This window comes from Paramacrobiotus metropolitanus, unplaced genomic scaffold, assembly GCF_019649055.1.
Source record: "Paramacrobiotus metropolitanus isolate TYO unplaced genomic scaffold, Prichtersi_v1.0 Parri_scaffold0000009, whole genome shotgun sequence".
Lineage (NCBI taxonomy): Eukaryota > Metazoa > Tardigrada > Eutardigrada > Parachela > Macrobiotidae > Paramacrobiotus > Paramacrobiotus metropolitanus.
This window is the reverse complement of record NW_026570229.1, coordinates 2229474-2250708: the sequence shown is the minus strand read 5'-3', so window position 1 is coordinate 2250708 and position 21235 is coordinate 2229474. Positions and strand designations below refer to the sequence as shown.

The 21235-nt window shown below is 40.4% G+C and overlaps 4 protein-coding genes and 3 non-coding genes across 10 annotated transcripts; 2 read left to right on the top strand and 5 right to left on the bottom strand.

Annotated features, from left to right (window-relative positions):
- Window positions 1-230: 230 nt before the first annotated feature.
- LOC129583072 (coiled-coil-helix-coiled-coil-helix domain-containing protein 7-like) lies at window positions 231-1969 on the bottom strand. The gene is made up of 3 exons (XM_055474777.1): window positions 1412-1969; window positions 1114-1212; window positions 231-565 (listed from the first exon to the last, which is right to left on the bottom strand). Exons 1-3 carry the CDS (start codon window positions 1640-1642, stop codon window positions 458-460), a joined length of 438 nt encoding a protein of 145 aa, XP_055330752.1. The 5' UTR covers window positions 1643-1969; the 3' UTR covers window positions 231-457.
- A 400-nt stretch (window positions 1970-2369) lies between these two features.
- Window positions 2370-7948, bottom strand: LOC129583130 (caseinolytic peptidase B protein homolog). The gene is made up of 15 exons (XM_055474844.1): window positions 7109-7948; window positions 6676-6751; window positions 6122-6208; window positions 5617-5720; window positions 5445-5557; window positions 4931-5044; window positions 4753-4867; window positions 4344-4522; window positions 4243-4279; window positions 4056-4180; window positions 3769-3828; window positions 3588-3705; window positions 3442-3527; window positions 3150-3374; window positions 2370-2885 (listed from the first exon to the last, which is right to left on the bottom strand). Exons 1-15 carry the CDS (start codon window positions 7509-7511, stop codon window positions 2652-2654), a joined length of 2076 nt encoding a protein of 691 aa, XP_055330819.1. The 5' UTR covers window positions 7512-7948; the 3' UTR covers window positions 2370-2651.
- Window positions 7949-11092: 3144 nt separating this feature from the next.
- On the top strand, window positions 11093-14119 carry LOC129583131 (ADP-ribosylation factor-like protein 5B). Its single transcript, XM_055474845.1, has 6 exons — window positions 11093-11563; window positions 11891-11951; window positions 12038-12185; window positions 12704-12787; window positions 12927-13078; window positions 13666-14119. The coding sequence occupies exons 1-6, from the start codon at window positions 11518-11520 to the stop codon at window positions 13709-13711; spliced, it is 537 nt and encodes a 178-aa protein (XP_055330820.1). The 5' UTR covers window positions 11093-11517; the 3' UTR covers window positions 13712-14119.
- Window positions 14120-14732: 613 nt separating this feature from the next.
- LOC129583173 (5S ribosomal RNA) lies at window positions 14733-14851 on the bottom strand. Its single transcript, XR_008689757.1, has one exon. It is a non-coding gene; the product is annotated as a 5S ribosomal RNA (ribosomal RNA).
- Window positions 14852-15017: 166 nt separating this feature from the next.
- Window positions 15018-15136, bottom strand: LOC129583166 (5S ribosomal RNA). Its single transcript, XR_008689751.1, has one exon. It is a non-coding gene; the product is annotated as a 5S ribosomal RNA (ribosomal RNA).
- A 165-nt stretch (window positions 15137-15301) lies between these two features.
- On the bottom strand, window positions 15302-15420 carry LOC129583165 (5S ribosomal RNA). Its single transcript, XR_008689750.1, has one exon. It is a non-coding gene; the product is annotated as a 5S ribosomal RNA (ribosomal RNA).
- Window positions 15421-15786: 366 nt separating this feature from the next.
- Window positions 15787-21118, top strand: LOC129582997 (F-box only protein 25-like). 4 transcript variants are annotated; one of them, XM_055474646.1, is made up of 7 exons: window positions 15787-16213; window positions 17623-17920; window positions 18378-18470; window positions 18553-18646; window positions 19153-19331; window positions 19746-20032; window positions 20708-21118. In XM_055474646.1, exons 2-7 carry the CDS (start codon window positions 17627-17629, stop codon window positions 20904-20906), a joined length of 1146 nt encoding a protein of 381 aa, XP_055330621.1. In that variant the 5' UTR covers window positions 15787-16213; window positions 17623-17626; the 3' UTR covers window positions 20907-21118. The 4 variants fall into 4 exon arrangements, with proteins under 4 accessions (XP_055330621.1, XP_055330625.1, XP_055330622.1 ...); XM_055474650.1 differs by lacking the exon at window positions 15787-16213 and adding an exon at window positions 16261-16366; XM_055474647.1 differs by lacking the exon at window positions 15787-16213 and adding an exon at window positions 16420-16987.
- The last annotated feature ends 117 nt before the right edge of the window (window positions 21119-21235 follow it).

The window sequence follows — 21235 nt, the reverse complement described above, 5'->3', positions numbered from 1 at the left end:
GTGACCTTACCATCCTTTTCTAACCTGAACAGCCGTCACCTCGCTCAAAGCGGTGAATAAGCAAACCAAGTTGAGATGTTTTAAAAGCATCGGTTTAATTGGCACCGAGCGCGAAGCGCGAGGTGCTGCTACTAACTAATCGTCAAGAGTATAAAATCTGGTCTGACGCCACGAAGAGCGTCAGGTAACACTTTTCCAATTCCACAAACCCAAATATCCATAGCGATATGCCGGTAGTCAGTGTTTTGATTACTGCAGCGTATGAACAGAGAGGGCACCCAGCTCAGAGGCAACAAGGATATGCCAGACGCATCATGGCACAACATTCGTTCTTCATAAGGCCGAAACCGAACCCATATTAAACAGCATCATAAAAAACAAATCACTGTCAAAAATATTACAAAAAACACTTGAACACTGCAAACTCAGCGGGCCATTCACGAAAGGACGACGGCAGTCACATGTTCCACAGTTTGCGATAGTGCTCCTCCATGACCCGCCGCTCTTCCGGCGGCGGCAGCCACGGCACAAGATCCTTGTTCCTCCGATCATTATACACACGGGTCTGCAAGGGGAACACTGTTCAGTAATGATTTTCTTCTTTATTCGAAGCCAGCTCGTACGTATAGCCATAACGCCTGCGAACGCGAACGCGAACGCGCATAACGGCCGGCGAACGCGCATAACGGCCGGCCATCCAGAAACAAATTAAAATCGGAGAATTTTGTGAGTGGAAAAATGGTAAAAAAAATAAAATTTTTAGAGCAAAAATTAAACTACTGAATGAGTTAAATTTAATTTAATAAATACATCACTTCAGGACGCTTATTTAAACTTTAAATTACATCTGACCGCTACCCGAAAATCAGCCCAAAAATGGTACCGTAATTTAAAATCCTAATAATATTAAGAGCAGAAAGCGCTTTAAATTTTTATTACGAAAAATGCAATTTTTTACAGACAGTACAAAGACTGATTGTCGCCATCAATAAAAAATTGAACAGATTTTTAATCATGTAAAATTTACGCACAAACAATTTTAAAACGAAATTCCCATTTATCAATTGAAGACAGAATTAATGCAGCACAATTTTCCAAGAAAATCAGATTTACCCAGAATTTGCGGCAGTTGGTGTAATTTTCATGGTAGCGCGTGCAGAACTGCTGCTGATAATTATTCTCGTCTAAACATCGCATCGCTGCCTTGGATTCCTGCAAAAACAGCACACTTTCCCAACATCTACAACTCTTTCAGGTCGAACTGTAAAACAGTTAATAACCACTGGGCTCGTTGAAATTTCAACAACATTGTAGCATAATAAAAAGAACTGTCAAAAAATATCAAATCAAAATTTCTAAGGACTGCAATGCAGGTATATCTATACTGGTAAGTGGTAAGGAGCGGACCTACTTCCCAGCAAGGATTATTGGCAACCTGGTCCACCTTGGGGATCTGGCGTTTCCCAGGTGGCCGATGATCCTCCTCGGCCGTGCGGCCGACCGGGGTGGCGTAGCCCGTGAAGAAGTCAGGAATGCGCAGTTCGTAGCCTGGCTGCTCCTCGGGCGGCACGATACCCGCGGGGTGGTCATGATCCCGCTGATCCGGATGGGGAGAACCTCCCGAAGGTCTCTTCGATGTCATGACGGATGGGAGACGTCGTAGGCGCAAGGAGAATCACAACAGCTGGAAGCGTTGCTCGATAAACAGTGGGGAGTCTGAGGAACGCGAATCTGAGATACACACGATCAGCGAAACACGCTAGAACATACAGGCAAAGTGTGCAGCACCAGCGAACTGGATAAGGCTGCGACTGTGCGAGTGTTGTGACGCGCAGATGGGTCGACAGGTAGACGTGTTTCACGGCTCCACTTCACAACCATAAATCAAAATACTGTAACAAAGACTGTGAATAAAAAACAAGATTGGGAAAAAGGAATTCTTGACTCAGTTGACTGTGACAAAATTCTACTTCTGCTGACTTCCTTCTGTTTACAGTTTACGAGCAGTCTAACAAGTCTCGTTAACGTTGCGCTCTTGAGGGCGGTTGCTTATTACACCGGATAGATTAACATCAGATACGAGTTACCAACGGGAAATCAGCTGTGTGAGCCTGTTTCCGATGTCGGTTATTACACAAAGTTTACGTTAGGAATGGCACTTTATTGTGAACGGTAATTACTCGAGAATTTGCTAAATTAATAAGAAGAGTGCATCGAAGGAAGTGGCAGCAGTCATTCTATGTATAATGCAGATTAGCAAGATTAACCGTTCTCGTAAGTCGTAATTAATTCCTCTTATACACATTACTTACGTTTATTTGCGTTTACAACGGTTCAATTACTTTATGTAGAATAATACACTTTCTATGCAAGACTGTTCCTCTTCTATTAACTGTCCGGTGGAATAAATCCCTGAATCAGACTGAAGGATACCGATCTTACCGCAACCGTAATAAAAAAAATTTTTCATTTTTTCCTATGATCGTACACCGTTACAATTTTGTACAATATCCGCAGTACATCTACATCAGTAAACACCACTTTTCACCAGCACGGGCATAAGAAAACGTCTAATATCTACTGCGACACATTATCCAATGGGAAAGAGCCGCGACAATGACGCACAGGCTATCAGCGCCCCTCCACTACGTTCACAGCCGCTGTTGACCAGCCACCAGCGGATTCAGGTGGCCCGCGTGGATCTTAGCGGTGACGTCCGTGTAGCCCTTCTCCTTGGGTTTCTTCACCAGCACCCGGATATTTCCGGTGCTCAGCGCACGCCGATCACCGGGATCCGGCCCCACAGTTAATCGTACCGCGCTGCCCGGCTCGAGAAGGCCTTCTTCGTGGGCCGCCGCCAGCTCGTTGACGATACGCCGCTCCACCTAAAAACACACGATTTACAACTGACACACCATAAAGACATTTTTAAAAAAATATACAGTTCAAAGGAAAAACGCTGAACGCCGCACGCAGCAAGTAAATAACGCGTCCATACCCTGCCAGCAGCATTTTAACACCTTATTACCTAGTCTGAAAATAAATAAATTCCAAATAAAACAATTAACCGCTAATTCTGAATTAAAATAAGCAGAAAAATTTCCAATATTTTAAGCGAATAAATACAGTTTGAGCATAGATTTACTCACCTCGTGTTTGATACTGCGGGCGCCGTAGCGCACATTATACGCATCGGCCAGCGAATCGATGACGGCATGATCCCAGGTGATGTCCAGTTGGTGGTGTTTCTTGGCTTTACTCTGCCAGATCAGCAGCTCCTTCAACACCAGCTGGCCCAGTTCCCGCGGAGAAAACGGGAGAAAATACACAATCTCCGTTATGCGTCCCAGAAATTCATCGCGACGGAAATGTCTCTATAAAGAACAATTTCAAGTTTTATTCAAGAACATCAACGGACTAACATGCCGATTTTGATATCACCTTAAGAATCGGTTCGACGACGTCGTGCTTGAACTGTTTGGAGATGTCGACAATATCCTCATCGTGCTGCATTTGCGCTTGTTCCACTGCATCATAAAATCATTTTAAACCCAAAACAATTTAGCACCACAGAAAAAATTATTTACCAGATTTAACCGCTTTCGTCGGCACTTCCCGCTGGCGGTCGACTTCGGCCGCGATTGCCGCTTTCTCCCGCAGTTCCAGGGCGTGCTTAGCGATTTCCTCGCTGGCGAGATTCGATGTCTGTAACAGCCGTTATTTTTGTGCGATCGGTGCCGCAATAAAACTGCTTTTCGAAATACGCACCATGATAAAAATGGCATCTTTGCATTCGATCGTCTTTCCTTTCCCATCCGTCAAACGACCCTACAAATTCCGTCCAAACGCCATTATTAATTTACTAATTTAAAACGAGAGTTGTATTGTACCAGCCGTGACGGCATCCGTCAATACTCATTGCAAGTTTGCAACCATAATACTGCCAACGGGTTGGTTACAAGTACCGGAAATCTATACAGAATTATACCGGTTTTTTTGAGTTTATGTCAAATATTTTAAAGAAACTTTTCGGCAAATTATGCACAGATTCGTACCTCATCGAACAGCTGCAGCATCACGGTCAGCACATCCGCATGCGCCTTATCCACTTCATCGAACAGGACGACGGCGTTGGGGCATTCGCGTAGTTTGGACGTCAACTGACCGCCCTGTTCGTGACCTACACCCAGCACATTCCCTTTCCATCAAACTGAAAGCATTGTCGATAAAGCACCGTCATACCTACGTAGCCGGGAGGTGAGCCGATCAGTTTCGCCACCTGTAACCATCCCCACGATGCAAATACATGAAAACGAATGAACGAGCAGTGTTGGTATACCTACCTCGTGTTTTTCTTGGTATTCCGACATATCCAGACGAATGAATCCCTTCTTGGCATCTTTATGCAGATATTTCGCCACCTGTTTCGCTAACTCTGTCTTCCCGATGCCGGAGGAACCGAGGAAGAGGAAGACCAGGGGCCGGTCTTCGTCGTACCAACCGTTCTCTTTCCGGCGAATCGCTAACAAAAAAACCTCATAAGATTATCTTTTAACATTTTTAAAAAATTATCTGTTTATAAATTTACTGAATTTTGAGATTAAATATTTTTCAGACTTAATTCAATCGAAGAAAAGCTCGCAAAACTGGTTTTTTTAATTTTTTAAAAACAATTTACAACTCATAATTTCATAAATGTATAAACTTTTTGAATTGAAATCTTTTTAAAATTCAAAGTAAGGATTAACTCACTAGCCGCCACCAGGGAGATGGCCACATCCTGCCCGACAAGATGCTGTTTAATCCGCTGCTCCAAGGGGAAACGTCGGCGCTCCTCGGCTTTCTGCTGATCCCGGCGGTATTTAAACTGTAGCGAATAAATTAATGGCAGCGTTACGTTCAAAAACAACACGGGCAGCTGACAATGTACCTTTTCATCGTAATCTTTGAGCAGTGCGGTGACATGCTGGTCTTTGGCGAAATCCGTCGGTTTATGACCGCGGTCCATTTCCGCTTGCGGATCGGCACCGGCTTCCAATAATGCCTACACAGTCCATGCGTTTTTTAAAGTAAATTTCTCAAAGCAATTTATCAGCAATTTAAGGAGAACCTTCACCAGTCATTTACCAATGAAAAAATCAAATATACAAATAAAATCTAATTTAATAAAAAAAAATTATTTCAAATTCCGACAAAAGTCCACGACAGGTGATCATATAGAATACGTGTTCATACCTGTGTCTGTTTATGTAAACTTCATAAAGGCACCATTTGTCAGCAATTACTAATTCCGAAGAACATTTATCAGTAAGTTACCAATGTGAAAATTAAATAAAATTTAATTTATTAAAAACATTAATAACAATTCCAGTAAAAAATCAATGCATGGTTAATAAATTGTGATTTTGTTTTCTTCATCGCCTTAGTGACACGAATCAACGGACCTTTATGGTGGGCACATCGTTGGCCAGCACGGCATAATGCAGCGCCGTGCAACCGCTGAACGTCGTCTTCATATTGAGCCGATTACTGAACTCCTCTTCCCGCGCCACCAACACTACAGCAAATCCATCCGCATCGCAATTTCCCGGTTATATAGAAGCAGCGGGGTCCTACCTTCGAGATAGTGGACATTCTGGGATTCGGCGATTTTGTACACGTTGGTGAAGGTGTCCGGGGCGTCGATGCGGGCACCGGCTTTCACCAGCAGATCCACCATTCTGTATAACAGCACACCAGAACGTACACGACTACAGGCGTACACAACAGGAGTACCACTACCAACGTAGTGAATGGGCATTAATATAAGCTAGACACTGCAGGTCAATATGCAGTTCAACTACACATCGTTAAAATTAATAATTTTGATAATGAAAATTCAAAATACTGTTCTTTTTCTTACGAAAAAAAACGAAGGAAGAATTTTTTATGCGGATATGGATATGCATGGACAATACTGCTACATCATACTGATTATATTAATCATCAAAACTCCTGATAAATAAATTAATTTCTTATTAAATCACTGTTAATTAATTATATTCCTGTTAACGAATATATTAAATTCCTAATTTCCTATTAACAACTAACAAAAGTTAATAATCTGCAAATACTATCGTACCTGGCACGTCCGCGAACAGCAGCGAGATGCAACGGTGTCCATCCGTAGCGATGCCGACAGTTGACGTCGATGCCGCTTTTGATCATACTATAGCAATCCATGCAAAATTAACACCATAAAAATGTATAAGATATAACAATAAGAGTTATTCATATTTTTTGAACAATAACAGTTATTCATATTTTTTTGTCCACATTTTCTAACAGAAATTACTTAAAAAATATTCGCAACAGAAACCATAGAAAACTGCAATAAATTTACGGAATGGTCAAACAAATACAACAGCTGCTACAGCAAACAACAACATAAAACAAACAAACAATTCAGTATGCAGATAAAAATGCTCATATGAACCATTCAAAATTTGTATTAAATTCTTGTATTATTTTCAGTTGAATCAAGAGTAAGTATATGTCCGTCTCGTGTATGATTTGTACCGTGCTTTCCAATTTACAGTATAAGGTTTCAGTATTGCAGACAGTTTCGTGCCGGAAGATAATAACGGAACAAATTAATAAAAAAAATTATCGTGCAGTGTTTGCCTTGTATCGTACCTGCTGAGCGCAGTTTCCTCGCCGTTTATTATAGCCTCGAACAAACGTCCATCACAGAATTTATCCACATTTCCATCTGCATAAATTCAAAACCTCGGAATTTCCAGCAATTTAGGATCACAAAAAATTTAATTATTTGAACATTTTTTCCACGAGAACTTCGATGTGATAATTACCTACAGTAAAAACAAATTTATAAATAAGGTATCAAAATGAATATTTAATTATTTAAAAATTAAAAACTTAATAATTTAAAAATTATGAGAAAAACTATTATTTTTGTTTCCAGATTTTATAAACAAATAACATAATCTCAAAAATATTGTCAATAAAACAAATTTCCTCGGAATACTATCGAGTCCCGGACGCTTAAAATTGTAACGATTTTATTTTTTGCAGGTTTGTGCATCAGCTGTCATCTGCAGAAATTTACCTGCATTGTCCCTGGTTTTGGAACGCTGGCACAGCGCCACGGCGAGCGACAGCAGCGGAATCGAATACAACGCGGCTCCCGTCTTCCTGTTTCCCCCGCCGTCTCTACCTTTCCGATGGGAATTCCGAAAACAATCAACAGAATTCAACCGACAATCCCATTTCCATCTGGCAGGATTCTGCCAAGGAGGAGCAATCGTTCTCAACAAGAAATCCAGCCTCCGAAATGCTTCGCTGGGATTGTGGAGCGAACGCACTGGTGAAGGATCTTCGTGGTCCTGTTTCGCGATGCTCCCTGCCTCGCGGATCCGCATAGACGAGCAAAATGAACCAGGAATCATCGCTCGTTGACGCGGAGGAGCAGATAATGAATACAGCAATCTCCTGGTGATTACGTGCTGCATTTTCAGATATTTATAACAATTTTCGTCCTTTTCGAAAAGAATTACGGTAATTAATAATACGAGTAAGATGCGGAATATTCCGCGGCTGGTCACATTTCTCGAACTCTCAAAGATCAAACTAGAAAACGCAAAACTTTTCAAATTGCTTTACGAATACTGTATTAAGTGCTCCGCAAATAATTCGGAGAACCAAAATAAAAGCGGAGAAAATTAAAGAAATCTGAAAAAAATGAAAATCGCTGTTGTAAAAAGTGTTGTTTACAATTTACATCAGAACTCGTAAGTCCATTCAAGCGAAATTCCAACTCCATTTCCGAAATGGAAATGGCAACGGAAGTGGCTTGGTAGGTGTGTGCGTCGAGCGTTCATTCGGTAAAAAGTGTTTGAATAAGTATTTTCCAAAATTGAAAAACTGTATTTTTCTCATGATCGTCGTTTTCTTATTTTGCTGGTAACTTTTCTATAAATTTACCAACGATCCGAAAAATACGGTGAAACTTTGCTGGAGGACTTCGCGGAATTCTCATTGATGGGAAACACGGTATTGGGTGTGAGTCAGCAATGGTAACCGACTATGAAGAATTTATTGGTTTGCTTATCGTTCAGACGTTTGAACATCAACATTATAAAACAAAGTAAACAGCGTTAAAACCATCAGAACGCGGTACGGTTGAAGTCACAGACAGCGCATTCCACCGCTGTATTTCAATGCTAATACGCTGTAGCAGAAACTCGTAAGAGCGTCGTTCTCCCGTAGCATCCTTTAACCGCCTGCCCAATTCTCGCAAAAACTTAATACAGGAAGGGCTAGCGACGCCAAAAGTTTCAAAAGCCAATGCAACAAAATAGTACTCAGGTGCTAAATATTCATATTTCCGCCGCTTTTCGTCTTCTGCTTTTCGGGCCGCTTCTCCAGCCTTAACGCTGCTGCTAATGACGTTTGAAAATGCGACGGTATCCACACACGTCACGTCCCAGGCTAGCCGTAAACCGTTCTTCCAAGGCATTTGCGACACACCGTCCGGACGGCGATCGTCTTCGTCACTTGTTCCAAGCGGCTCTAGTACAGCCGGCGTTTTAGCGGTGACCAAACTTCTCCGAATCAGTTCGTTCAGTGCGGTGTGGCGAAGAAAACGCCCAGCGCTCTTTTTGCAGGATAAGCCGTGGTGACCGTATTCGTCCACAGGGAGACGGCAGTCCGTGCAAAGGTGCGGACGGCAGATAGCTGCGCCGATTCGAAGGCCGACTGCTACGCGAAAGCACTCGTCCGACATCAGGGTTCCAAGTGAAGAAACAGGCAGAGCGTTCAGCCATTTGCCAGATTCCGGCTCTGCAACAGCAAGCAAACGCGCACAGTGGGTGACATCACTAGACAACTCTTCCTTAATAATTTGACAAGTTTTTTGTACCAGAGCTACATCCCACACTTTTTGTACACGCCGAAGATTTTCTGGTGGTAGTTCGGTGCCCGTAGCTGTTTGCCACAACTGATGCACCAAGTCAAGGCTCTCCGTACCAGAGGCAATGGTCGAGACAAGAGGCGCTGTGGCATAAACCGAAGCCAAATAGGCTGGAATAGCTAGTTCTGCCACACGTCTGATCCCCAACCCACCACTGGACACAGGGAGCGATGCTTGAGCCCAGGTGACACCGTCGATCTTATTATTCGTTACTGCTTCTAATGCCGATTTGGTAATGTTATCGAATTTATCAAGTTCGTCTCCGCACAACCAAGTTGGACTTGCTCGTAGTAAATAGTTCATTTTAGGAACGCCAATGCAAGTGCGCAGCAGAAAATAAGCCTGATGAGCAGGCAGTATACTTAGCTTGGAAGCTAGTCTTTGCAGATCCAGGGACTTCTGAAGAATGGCATTGGGAATGGCAGCCTGCAAAAGAGGAGCACCGAGCAGTATCAATTCGCTTTCAGTGGGATGTAAAAATTCTGGGTAACGGTTAATCAAAATTTTCTTTGTGGTTTCGCGATCTTCCAGTGTACCACCGAAAATAAAAAACTCGCATTTAGAGAGATTCAGCTCGAGACCGAGATCACTGGCGGTAGCAATGACAGTATCTATGTCGCTTAATACTTCGCTTAATTTACCACCTATCACACCATCGTCTAAATACCATGCGTTCAGAGGTGACACCAGCGACAGTATTAGTATCAATATAAGAAGTGAAAACAGTAATGGGCCCAACGGATCACCCTGCTGCACCCCCGCTTGGGACAACATGTCCCATTGGTCAAAAAGTAGACTGCTGGGATTTCGGTAACATTGGCTGATAAATTGTGCGTATTCTGGTAGCTCTGACTGTACACAATGCAACATTTTATCGCGATGGACAGTGTTGAACGCGTTTCGAAAATCAAATTTAACGACCACTTGCACTTCGTCTGAAACCGTATTGAGAAACCGCCTGGCTGCATGTACAACTGCCTCACAACCGCCGGGAGTACCGAAACCCAATTGCTTTGGCCTAAGCTTTTCTCCCATCGGTTGCTGTACTCGCTTAACCACAATTTTCGCCACGATACGACGTAACGTGCTACCAACTGCTATTGGTCTTATACCACCCCCTTTCTTATTTAATGCAGTTAAGTTTGCCCCGTAAAGTATCGGCAAAATATCATTAGGCACCCGGCCGGAAAGCATAATGTCTGCTAACAATGCTAGCTGTTCACACAATAGCGAAGAACTGTCATTGGTAGTATCGCTAATCATGTCCTTCAAATGCTGAGGCCGAAGCCCGTCAAGCCCCCCGGCAGAATCGTTTGGGAAACTAGTGACTGTATCGAAAATTTCTTTTGTGTAACACGGCTAATGGCGTCGCCTTTAGCTGATGACGATGCAGGGTAACGAGCATCCGGGTTAACACCCGGATGTTTTTTCTGTAGTTCTGCGAAAGTGGCCGCGGTGCGCGGTGCCAAGGCGTCTTCGGAACAAAGGACGCGCACCGCACCAGAAACGTCGCCATTTTGAATTTTACCCTGGACAAATTTCTGTAGATCAAAAGGCCGTAATGATTTCAGAGGCGCAACGGGAATTTCTCTTGCACCAGACTCAAAATTAACAACGTTAGACTTAATCACTGACGCTAAAGAATGAGTGCGATCGTTCTTAGCTTTACCTGGTAAACGAAAAACAAAATATGCAAAAATCAAAAGATCTTCCCAGGACTTTACCGAGTTCTCTGTAACACATCGAGAAACTACGCGTGTAAAAGCTGTAGTAACCGCTCTACGTGCCCCTTTGGGTATTCGCTTCACAAGCCTCGTGTTGGTTTTCAGAAACTTCACCTGGTTCAGAAGGCTGCAGCTAGGTTCCGTCGCAGGAGCTTTGTTGGGAACACAATGGTCCAGTCCCCGTTGACGTCGTAGCACATTCTCCTTGCACTTGTTGCTCCCGCTGTGATTGGTGAAAGCGCTCTTGGTCGAGCAGACAAATCCACAGATCAAGCAAGGGAAAGAAGGCTTTGAAGACTGCGCAGCTCCATCAGAAGATAAATCCATGATAAAAAATCAGCCATCAAGAAATTTCAGCAATTAGATTTACAGCTCAAGATTGTGTCGACACTGTATATGCGCAGGCACTGCTCTGGCATGCTTTCTGCCATGTAACCGACTTGCTTTCTGCCTAACTTCCTGCTGGCTGCAGTCGTAAAGTAAACAGCCGTGCAATAAACACGTTGTGACGCGCTGGCTGGCTAATTGGCAATTTATCCGCGTGCTGTGACTTCTCAAGTTCCCCGCTGTAATTTGGCTCTTTAGCTGGAATAATCAACTCTCCCAGCTGGATAATTATTTCCCCGTCTTGTGATTTCTCCCTTGACTGCCTTTCCATCCGATTTTGATTTTTGAACTGGAATCGCGATGGCATCTGTCTGATTGTGATTTTATTTTTATTATTGAATTTTGGGAAGGTGAAGATTTGCTTGGAGGATTCTTATTTGGATTGGTCCATTGGACTTTTTTGTTGGTTATTGCGTTGCGCTGTTCCTGGTGAAAATGGGGATATTATTCGCGAAATTGTGGAATATGTTCAGTGGAGAAGGTGAGGATGCGTGTTGACACACATAGCGCACGCTCTGATAACGATTTGTTTGCTGACAAGCAGCGCAGCGCGCTGATCAATCCTTCAAACAAGACTCTGCTCTCTGTCACTGATCACACGACTGATTAGCCGATGCGTCTCGCGGACTTTTTTATTATTTTATCTTGACGTTTTTGGGTTTGAACAATGAAATCAGCAGATGTTATCGGTCAAGAGCACTGGCAGAAACATTTTTCGGATTTTTTATATTTTTATCGTTCGACGTTTTCGGATCATAATCATCGTGAGTCTTCTTCTTATAGTTTTATTTTTTTCCCGATTTTGTAGAGCATAAAGTACTGATTCTGGGGCTGGATAATGCGGGAAAAACGACCATCCTGTATCAGCTGTAAGTTGGGAATTCACCAAAAATCAGCTGATAAAAATTAAATTTTTTTTATGGTGGTTGATTGTGCATGGTGGTCGTGTGATTAGGACGATGCGGGAGGTGGTGCACACCACGCCGACCATCGGCAGTAACGTGGAGGAGCTCAAGTGGAAGAACATGAAGTTCGTCATGTGGGATCTGGCCGGACAGGACAGTCTGCGGCCCAGCTGGACCTGCTACTACTCCGGTACACAGGTACGTCCGAAGCATCCATTTGTCTCTTTTCGATACTCCATTTCGTCTCCCCGTGTCAGCGAGAATTATTTTACATTGAAAAATCGCCCGGATGTTTTTATTACAATTTTTTCTGTACCGTAAATGATAATTGTTGGATTTAATTTAGCATTTGCCGTTTTGTTTTGCGCCGAGTGTCTGCTTCGGTGTGATACGCGAATTTTGTTTAATTTTGTGACGATTCTCAGAAATTTATTTTCTCGTTTCTTTGGGCAATCTTATTTTCTAAAATTTTTCCGAATGTTTGTTGCGCATTCTTCATTATGATATTATTAAATTTTTGTCTCGTGTGTTTTCTTATTTATAGAATTTTGTTGTTTTTTTCTTGGTTAGTCTGCTTCGTTTTTTGATTCGGATTATTGTGCTGTAAAATTATTGAATTTTCGCATTTATAATTATTTGCTATATTTGTTATATTTCATCGGTTTCGGTGGGATAAGAACATTTATCTTCTATTTTGACTGGTTTTTCCCTTGCAGTTTATTGTCTTGGTGGTGGACTGTATGGATCGCGATCGCGTCCCGTTAGTGAAGGAGGAATTATACAAAATTCTTGCGCACGAGGTAAGCGCCGTTACGCAACACATGCAAAATCAATCTGCACCGTTTTCCGATTGTTGCACCGGCATAACGATCGTCAAGTGCAGTCAAATTAGCGATAGCTTTTATGCACGGACATGTACATGTTGCTGCCGGTATGTAGGACTTGAGGAAAGCCAATCTGCTGGTGTTTGCCAACAAGCAGGACCTGAAAGGCGCCATGTCAGCCTCGGAACTGTCGAGTCTGCTCAATCTGACCAGCATCAAAACCCACCGCTGGCAGATTCAGGCCTGCAGTGCACTAACCGGCGAAGGGTAATATTAACGTACAAACAAATACTGTTTTTACTTCCGGCAAATTCCTCTTGTGCGATTTTTAGTTGTCCCCGAATTTGGATTTGTAGCTTTTATAAAAATAATATCATTTTCCCCAAATTAATCCTGCACTAATTCCATAAAAACTTTTGATACAAGGACACCGCATTAAAATTTTATTTTTTGTCTAATTAATTTAGTTTTGCTTTGAATTTGGATAGTTCCCGCTAAATATCAATTTTTACCAAATTAATCGTGTAGTAACTCCATAAAAAAAGTAAATATTCTAATTTCTAAGGAATAAAAGGTACTGATGTTCAAAAATGGAAATTTCTGTGTTTCTGCCCTTTGTGTGAATTTTCACTTCAGCATTTTGCTAGTTCATTAATTATTATAAAAATTTAATATTATTATAATTATCAGTACCTGTTTTCCTCACTTCAGGTTAATCGTGTAGTGATTGAGCGAAGAAATTTAAGTTAAAATACTGATTTGTTTAACTGTATACGAATATTTTGAATTTTCTAGTTTTTCTTTCTTTAAATATTCTGTTTTATTTAATTGCGGGAATATTTCGGATGTTGTAGGCTTTTCAAAGGCTTGGAATGGATGGCCAACCACGTGACGCGGTGAAGAGTCCCACCGGAAGACAGCTGGGCCGTTTTGACCTGGATTAGGCAGTATTCATTTTAATGCAACGCGGTTGTCCTTGCAAAGATTTTAAAACCCTCCTTCCGTCCTGTGAGAAGCCGAACGGACGCCTGGTTGTTTTGTTGGGAATAAGCGAGTTCCTTTGTTGATCTCATCCCTGTTCGGGGAGAAATTGTTTGCCGATTGATACCGTCAGAAACAAAACTATTCGTCGCCAGACTGACCCCGGAAACTGGATTGTTGCTGCATTTGATGTGATGATTGGAGAGGTTGTTGTCCATTTTGATTTTAGCGCGTGTAATGCTCACTTAACAGGGAAAATGTTGGATTTGATTTTATCATTTGTTTTTAGCATGACTGAAAGTGTTTAAGTAATAAAAGCTGGAATGCGTTCATAAATTGACAAATATAACTACAACTTACAAGTAAATTGTAAACGTAGTAAATTGTAAACGTAAAATCTATTTAAGGAAAACTGATTTGTTTCTTTACGCACGAGTCGCACGACTGCACCAGTACGAGTGTATTTACCATTAGCTAGCATGCCAAAAAGCCGTCGACGTCGAGGAGTTTTCTACTGCGTGGTATAATCGTAAACGAATGCTATCATTAGGAAATTTACTATTTTAATCATATAAACAAGACCACAGCAATGCTATCATTGCTATGAGATTAACAACACCGGTTGTGATGAAGAGTCAACACGGTACAATTTTTAAAGAGCGAATTAGTTAAACACATTTGCGTAAATATTAAATAAAATGTAAATAAAATAAGTATAGTTAACTAACAGGCCAAAAAGAAATCTAAAAGTTTTCTACGTGGTATGGTCGTAGACAAATGCTTAAATATTTATGACGCCGGTTGTGATGGCAAGCCAAGCCGGCACAATTGTTAAAAAGCCATTTTAATTAAATACATTTGTGTGAATAATTGACAAAATATAAATAAAACAAGTGTAGTTAGCTATTAAACCAGAAAGCCGTTTAGTTAAAGGGCAAAATGTCTACAACACCCGGTGTTCCCAAGCGATCACCCATCCAAGTACTAACCGGGCCCGACGTAGGTTATCTTCCGAGATCGAACGGGATCGGGAGTTTTCTACGTGGTATGGTCGTAGACGAATGCTCAGATATTTATAGCGCCGGTTGTGATGCCGAATCAACCCGGCACAATTAATAAAAGCCACTTTAATTTAAATATTGAATAATTAAGAAAAGATAACGAAAATCAGTAAGTACACGTATAATAAGCCAACAGAATAAAAAGCCGTCTATAAAAGGCAAAAAGCCTACAACACCCGGTGTTCCCAAGCGGTCACCCATCCAAGTACTAACCGGGCCCGACGTAGGTTATCTTCCGAGATCGAACGGGATCGGGAGTTTTCTACGTGGTATGGTCGTAGACGAATGCTCAGATATTTATAGCGCCGGTTGTGATGCCGAATCAACCCGGCACAATTAATAAAGCCACTTTAATTTAAATATTGAATAATTAAGAAAAGATAACGAAAATCAGTAAGTACACGTATAATAAGCCAACAGAATAAAAAGCCGTCTATAAAAGGCAAAAAGCCTACAACACCCGGTGTTCCCAAGCGGTCACCCATCCAAGTACTAACCGGGCCCGACGTAGGTTATCTTCCGAGATCGAACGGGATCGGGAGTTTTCTACGTGGTATGGTCGTAGACGAATGCTTAAATATTTATAACGTTTGAAATGATCTGTCCGCTGTCGAAAATTTGCGTGTTGGGATTTTTTATTTTTGTTGTTCAACAACAAGGAAGTGCTGTCGCATTAAGTAATACTCAATCCTCTCGATGTGTAAAAAGACATGTTGCATCGAAATTTTCTTTGCTCCGTAGTCCACACTATGGAGCAAAAAAAGTTTTTATAAAAACAAAACAATTTGCAGATTCGCAGCTGGACAACGATTGAGGAGCAGTTCGGCGTGCTACGCCCTGTGAACTACCGCGTGAGTCACCCGTTTTTTGTTGCATTGGCAATGCGTCATGTCAGCTGGTGCGCTTCGACTTGTTTGCAAACGGCCAGCACGTGCTTTTTCCATCGCATCAGTCTGCATTTTTCCAGTCTGCCTGTAAAACTCAAAAGCGCTTTATTTTATTTTTTGATTTTAAATTCTTGTCAATCCTTTTAAATACACTTTAAAGTTTTATGTTTTTGACGCTGCCTTGTGGTGTTGCCCTGTGAATTGCAGTTTATGGTTGTTAACTTGTTACAGTGTTACTTGAATCCCTGATAAAAGCACATTTGTTGTGCCCGTTTTGATTTGTGGCTGTTTTTACGGAATTTCCAATCGGTCAACGCAATCGCTGTTGGGGCTGCCACAAAGGATCAAGATATTCGTTATCAGTCCCATTTATCACAGCTTATCGCGTCGGAGCCTTGCTTTATTATCGCGGTCTGGCAACCTTGGCATCAGAATTCAGGAAAGGAAAATCATCGTGTTTTCCTTGCATTCTTGTAAGTGGGAAAAATAATACGTAAAAAATTAAAAAATAATAATTTTCCTAGCTTTGCGCTTAAACTAGAATTCTTGTTATTTACTTGATTTAAAAAATTGTGAAAAAAAATTCTTGCTGCGTGAAGTTTCTCGACATCGCGGCATTTACTTTGGTAAATTTTTTTACGGTATTTAAAGTTCTGTTTTTCGTGAATATTATCATTTTTTGTAATTTTTAGCTTCGATTTTTTGTTAACAATTTTTTAAAATTTATTTTTGCGTTCAGGATTTTCTGTATTATTTTCGATTTCAATTGTATAAATTGTTTTAATTTTTGCAACCGATTTATGGTGAACATTTGCGAGTTATTTTGCTGAATTTTTGAAATTTCCGGTAATTAGTAATTTCGTTGTGAAATTAAACCGATTCAACGAGCTGGAAAAAATTGCCTTCATAATACAGCGTATCACATTTAGCTGGCGGGCATCTTTTTACCGAACAATTTAATGGACGGGTGAATTTCCTTCGCTCAATTGGCAGCTGTTGTATTACGTAAGGGCCTATCCATTTGTGCGATATTTAATAACACTGCGAAAGTGACGAGCTTTTTCCGCGAGACACACAGCCGTATCGAACGGGTCGACTGTCGATGGCGAAGGCCACGTTCGCGCTGTTTTTACTCACATGCCGAACTATCGATCCGCGCGAAAACGGGCCAGCTCGCATTTCACTCCTTTGTGACGACGCGTCGGCAATTTTCTCGCATTTTATAATACCGACGAAAAACGAACGCTGTATTGTACAACTGTTTTTATTAAATGGCTTTTTTATTTTTATAAACCTTGCTTTCATGGTTTTTAATCAGAAGCCTTTTTTTCCAGTGTTAATTGTGCAAAGTAAATTATTTTAGTTTTAAAAATTAATAATAAAGAATTTTTTAAATTTGCGAACGATTTACGTTGAATATTTGCGGGTTATTTTGTTGAATAATTGAATTAGTCTGATTTCTGGTTCTTCGGTATTACTTAGAATTCGAAAAAATATTACGGTATTAACAGCGGCAAAAGCCGATTGCTCCAACTTCCGGTAATATTTAGCTGGATTTTTAACTTTATTAACTGTATTAAAAATTAATTCTAGCCTAATCAGTATGGACTAATGGTCATTTTAATTTGTAAATAATTTAGTTACTGTTGTACCAGTATTAAATATTATTTGTGCGCGGATGTTGACGCATCAGAATTTAAAAAGCGATTTAATTAAAAAAAGAACACTGATGAAAAACACTTAACAAATTGCATAACGATCATAAGACTGACAGACATAGTGAAAACGCTGGACAAGAACGGCTCATTTTGATTATTTATTTTTACTTTGAAAATTTGCCGGTTTTTATTTTTTTATTTTTGCGTAATTTGTGGAAATTCAGGAGCATGCCCTTTATCGGGCTGGACTGGCGGTCGCCGGGTGAGCACTGGATGAAAACGCCCACCGGCAGCTGGGAGCGCACCAAGATCCTGGAGAGCGTTGGGCGCTCCCGCGAGAACAGTGTCTCCGAGGATTCGGACGATTCGTCCAAGGAGAATAACGTCCACAGCGGGCGCCGGTGTGCCGCGGAGGATCGGGACGCGCCACCGGAAGTGGTGGGGAAGGAGTCCGGTGACCACGGCAACGCGGTGACAGTGTACCAGCCGCATTGTCACATTGCCAAACGTACATCGCGGGAGGTGCGTTCAATTACAGGATTTGTTCCTTCGGTTTTTTATTGGCAGTTCCGTAATGTCTTTTTTTATTTTTAAAACAATTTTTCCTTTTTATTAAAGTTATTTGGAAAATTTCTGGCTCATTTCCGGTGTCTTTCTGATTAAATCCGAACATTTTGAGAATGTCTCGATTGATTAGAGCTGTTTACACTTCAGATTATTTTAATTCCTAAAGTCATTTCTGTCAAACAAATTAAATAGAATTATAAAATTAATCATACAAAAAATAGAGTTTTGGTTCAGGTTATTAATTTTCAAATAACTTCACATTTAGAATAAATTCAAATAAGTATGTAGATAAATTGGAACAAAATATTTAGGTAAATTTTAAATAAAAATAAATAAGGTCCGAATAAATTTAGGTCCAACTGGCTGATTTTTCAATATGTTTGGTGCCTTGATTTATTTGTTTTCTACGCAGAACACCGCATACGTCAGTCTATCGGAAGCCTTCTGGAAATTGGATTTTTGCGGCGCTGTGCGGGATCTGCGCCGGTTCAACTACGTGTGCAAGGTATTTTATCAATGAATTAATAATAAATTATTCAGATATTTACAGTATTATTTTTACACGGAATTAACGCCACGATCCGCAGGTTCTTGACGTGCTGATCTCGGAAAAACTCGCCTCATTGGGCGGCCAAGCGCAGAAACTGCTGTTCAGCACCCTGGACCACGTGGTCACTCAAGGTGAGCGGCACACAGACTGATCAGTCAACAAGCGAACGTTGACGCTGTTCGAATTGTCAAATACAGCCGGCATTTCCTGTTCGACTTTTTTCCTCTGTGATTAAGGTCTGAACGCTGTAATTTCGGCAGAAAAAGCCGGTGGTTACCGCTTGAACACGTTAATCCGGATGCACTTGTATTTATTTCGCTTGTATTTATTTTTTAAAATCTTTTCGATGACAGTGTTTCTTTGTTAATCCCTTTGAGTCATGATGATTACTCGTATTTCAAAAAATGCGTGTTTTTATTACTGTTGCTCAGAAATGACTGGTTCGTATGATCTGAACGTCGTTATTTTAATTAAATTTGTTATTTATTCATTAGTTTTATCTTATTATCACTTTATTTCGTTATTTATGCATTGTTTTTAATTTTACTTAATTATGTTTTATTTTTATTCATTTTAGAAATTGTGTTTAATTGTATTCGATCATTTTCTTACACGTTATTTTTTTTTTAAATTTTAGTTGTGTGTACGCAGCAGAATGTGCATATAATTCGGCAATTAATGCGGGATCTGAACGAAGCCATGGAGGAATCGAAGATGAGCTGGGGGAAGCATGTCGGCAGTGAATTGCTGTGGAAGGGTCATAAAATGCGGCTGCAGCAGTGGAATCACGTGATGGATGATCTCATTGTGCACCAGGTAACATTTTCCTTAATGGTGATTTTAATAATATTAATTTATTACTTGTGAATATTTATCTGTTAAGCAGTGTAACAGCGTTGGTGAATTATGTGGCTGTGATTTATTTCCGTGAATATCCTCTTTTTCATTTTAAATAACTTATTGCAATTAGTTACTTACATATTTTATTTGCGTATTTTTAATATTTAATTTTACTAATTTAATATTTAATTTTACTGATCTAATGATAATGCCTCGTAATTTTTCTCTTTTTTTATTTCCTCTTAATTTTCTTATGTCGCTGAATTAAAATCTGTTTGTGTTAATTTAAAATTCTGCTGTGCAGTTAATTCATAATTTAATTTCCTTGATGAACTTTTTATATTAAAAGGTAGCCAGAAGTTTGTAATAATTTCTATTTTTATTCTGCAGAGCACCGAGTGTAATCAAGCCGTGTTGACCGATCTGCCGGAGGAGTGCATGCGTCTAATCCTGCTGTGTCTGTCGGATCACCACGACCTGATCCGCTGCGCGGCAGCCCTACCGGCCAGTCCCTCCAAATTCGGGCATCTCTTCGACGAGCAGCGGCTGTGGAAGGAATTGTGTTTCTTCCATTTCGACGCCGGTCAGCTGGCGCAGGTGGCCAAAACCTGCCAGAATAATGCGGGAAGCGACTGTACGGAGAAAGACTGGGAAGACATGTATCATCGCTTGAAACGGTGCGCATCGTTACTGAAAATGTTCCCTTTTTTTAATTTATTTCCGCAGAATTTTTGCAGTTTAATTTACTTTTAGTTTAATGACTTTAGGTTTTGCAATTTAATAATTTAATTTGCAGTATTAATTTAACCGCAGTTTTGCGAATTTTATTGTGCCATTACCGACATTTGACTTACCAAGTACTGATTAATTTCCTGTTTTTCACATGGAACTTTGCGATTTTTTATTGTTCATTAATTATTTGTAAATTTTTAAAATGCAGCTTGCTTTTGTAAATCGTTTTGATTGGAATCGTTTGCCTATTGCCGGTTTTACTGATAAATTATTAATCCATTATATCGATTTCTGTGCTTAATTGAATTTCTGTAATTCGTTGTGATTCATATCGTTTGATTATTTCCATATTTTTGTCGGTTAAGTAGTGCACTTTCTCCAAATTTTTTCACTGATGTGGAATTTGTTTGAATGTACTCTGTTTTCTTGTTTGAATTTTGAGCAATTTTCTTAAAAATCCTACAAATTGAAATTAAATTGCTGTGAAATTAGGCCGACGTTTGAAAGATTTTTTTCTGTTTACGTAAAATTTTTTTTTCTTATTTACTTTGTATGATGGATATTGTTATGTTTAATCTCAGTGTTTTTCATCGGTTAATTAATGGTAAATAATTTGGTAGATTTTTCGGACTGAAGGAGACGTACGCGGAGACACTGCAGCTGTGTCTGCATTGTCGCACCCTGTTTTGGCAGTCCTACGGTCATCCGTGCCCGGTGCTGGCCGACGACAGGAGCAGCGCAGCCTGGCGCGCGCATTTCACCCACAAACAACCCATTCCCATTTCACCACGGGCTTTCTTGGAATTCTTCTCATTATAAAAGCGGCTGTTATTTTTCTCTTTATCGGATAATTCTCAAGTTATTGTACTCAGGATATTGTGCTATGTCCCTGTGAATTCGCTACCCGCTGGCTGTAAAAATGAATCTTTAGATTCTAATTTTTTCCCTTTAAAATTAATGGTTTGTATATAATTTTGCGCAGCTGTATATATTGGATGGTGTGATGAAAGTTACGAAATTAAATCTCAAAACTGAGCATAAAAATTAAAAAATTATTTAAAAATGTTATATAAAACTGTGGTAAGTTAAGTTGGAGATTACTTTTTGGTTTTCTTGAAGTGCTGCATCTGCATATAAAGACTTAACGA

Excerpts from the sequence above, each read along its gene's own strand:
- LOC129583072 (XM_055474777.1), bottom strand. The coding sequence starts at position 1,642 with ATGACATCGAAGAGACCTTCGGGAGGTTCTCCCCATCCGGATCAGCGG. Across the intron at positions 1,213-1,411 it reads CCAATAATCCTTGCTGGGAA|GAATCCAAGGCAGCGATGCG; the intron begins GTAGGTCCGCTC and ends CTGTTTTTGCAG. Across the intron at positions 566-1,113 it reads CCAACTGCCGCAAATTCTGG|ACCCGTGTGTATAATGATCG; the intron begins GTAAATCTGATT and ends TTCCCCTTGCAG.
- LOC129583130 (XM_055474844.1), bottom strand. The coding sequence starts at position 7,511 with ATGCAGCACGTAATCACCAGGAGATTGCTGTATTCATTATCTGCTCCT. Across the intron at positions 4,868-4,930 it reads TCAAAGATTACGATGAAAAG|TTTAAATACCGCCGGGATCA; the intron begins GTACATTGTCAG and ends TATTCGCTACAG. Across the intron at positions 4,181-4,242 it reads CTCACCTCCCGGCTACGTAG|GTCACGAACAGGGCGGTCAG; the intron begins GTATGACGGTGC and ends TGCTGGGTGTAG.
- LOC129583131 (XM_055474845.1), top strand. The coding sequence starts at position 11,518 with ATGGGGATATTATTCGCGAAATTGTGGAATATGTTCAGTGGAGAAG. Across the intron at positions 11,952-12,037 it reads ACGACCATCCTGTATCAGCT|GACGATGCGGGAGGTGGTGC; the intron begins GTAAGTTGGGAA and ends TCGTGTGATTAG. Across the intron at positions 12,788-12,926 it reads ACAAAATTCTTGCGCACGAG|GACTTGAGGAAAGCCAATCT; the intron begins GTAAGCGCCGTT and ends GCCGGTATGTAG.
- LOC129582997 (XM_055474646.1), top strand. The coding sequence starts at position 17,627 with ATGCCCTTTATCGGGCTGGACTGGCGGTCGCCGGGTGAGCACTGGATG. Across the intron at positions 18,647-19,152 it reads GGACCACGTGGTCACTCAAG|TTGTGTGTACGCAGCAGAAT; the intron begins GTGAGCGGCACA and ends TTTAAATTTTAG. Across the intron at positions 20,033-20,707 it reads ATGTATCATCGCTTGAAACG|ATTTTTCGGACTGAAGGAGA; the intron begins GTGCGCATCGTT and ends ATAATTTGGTAG.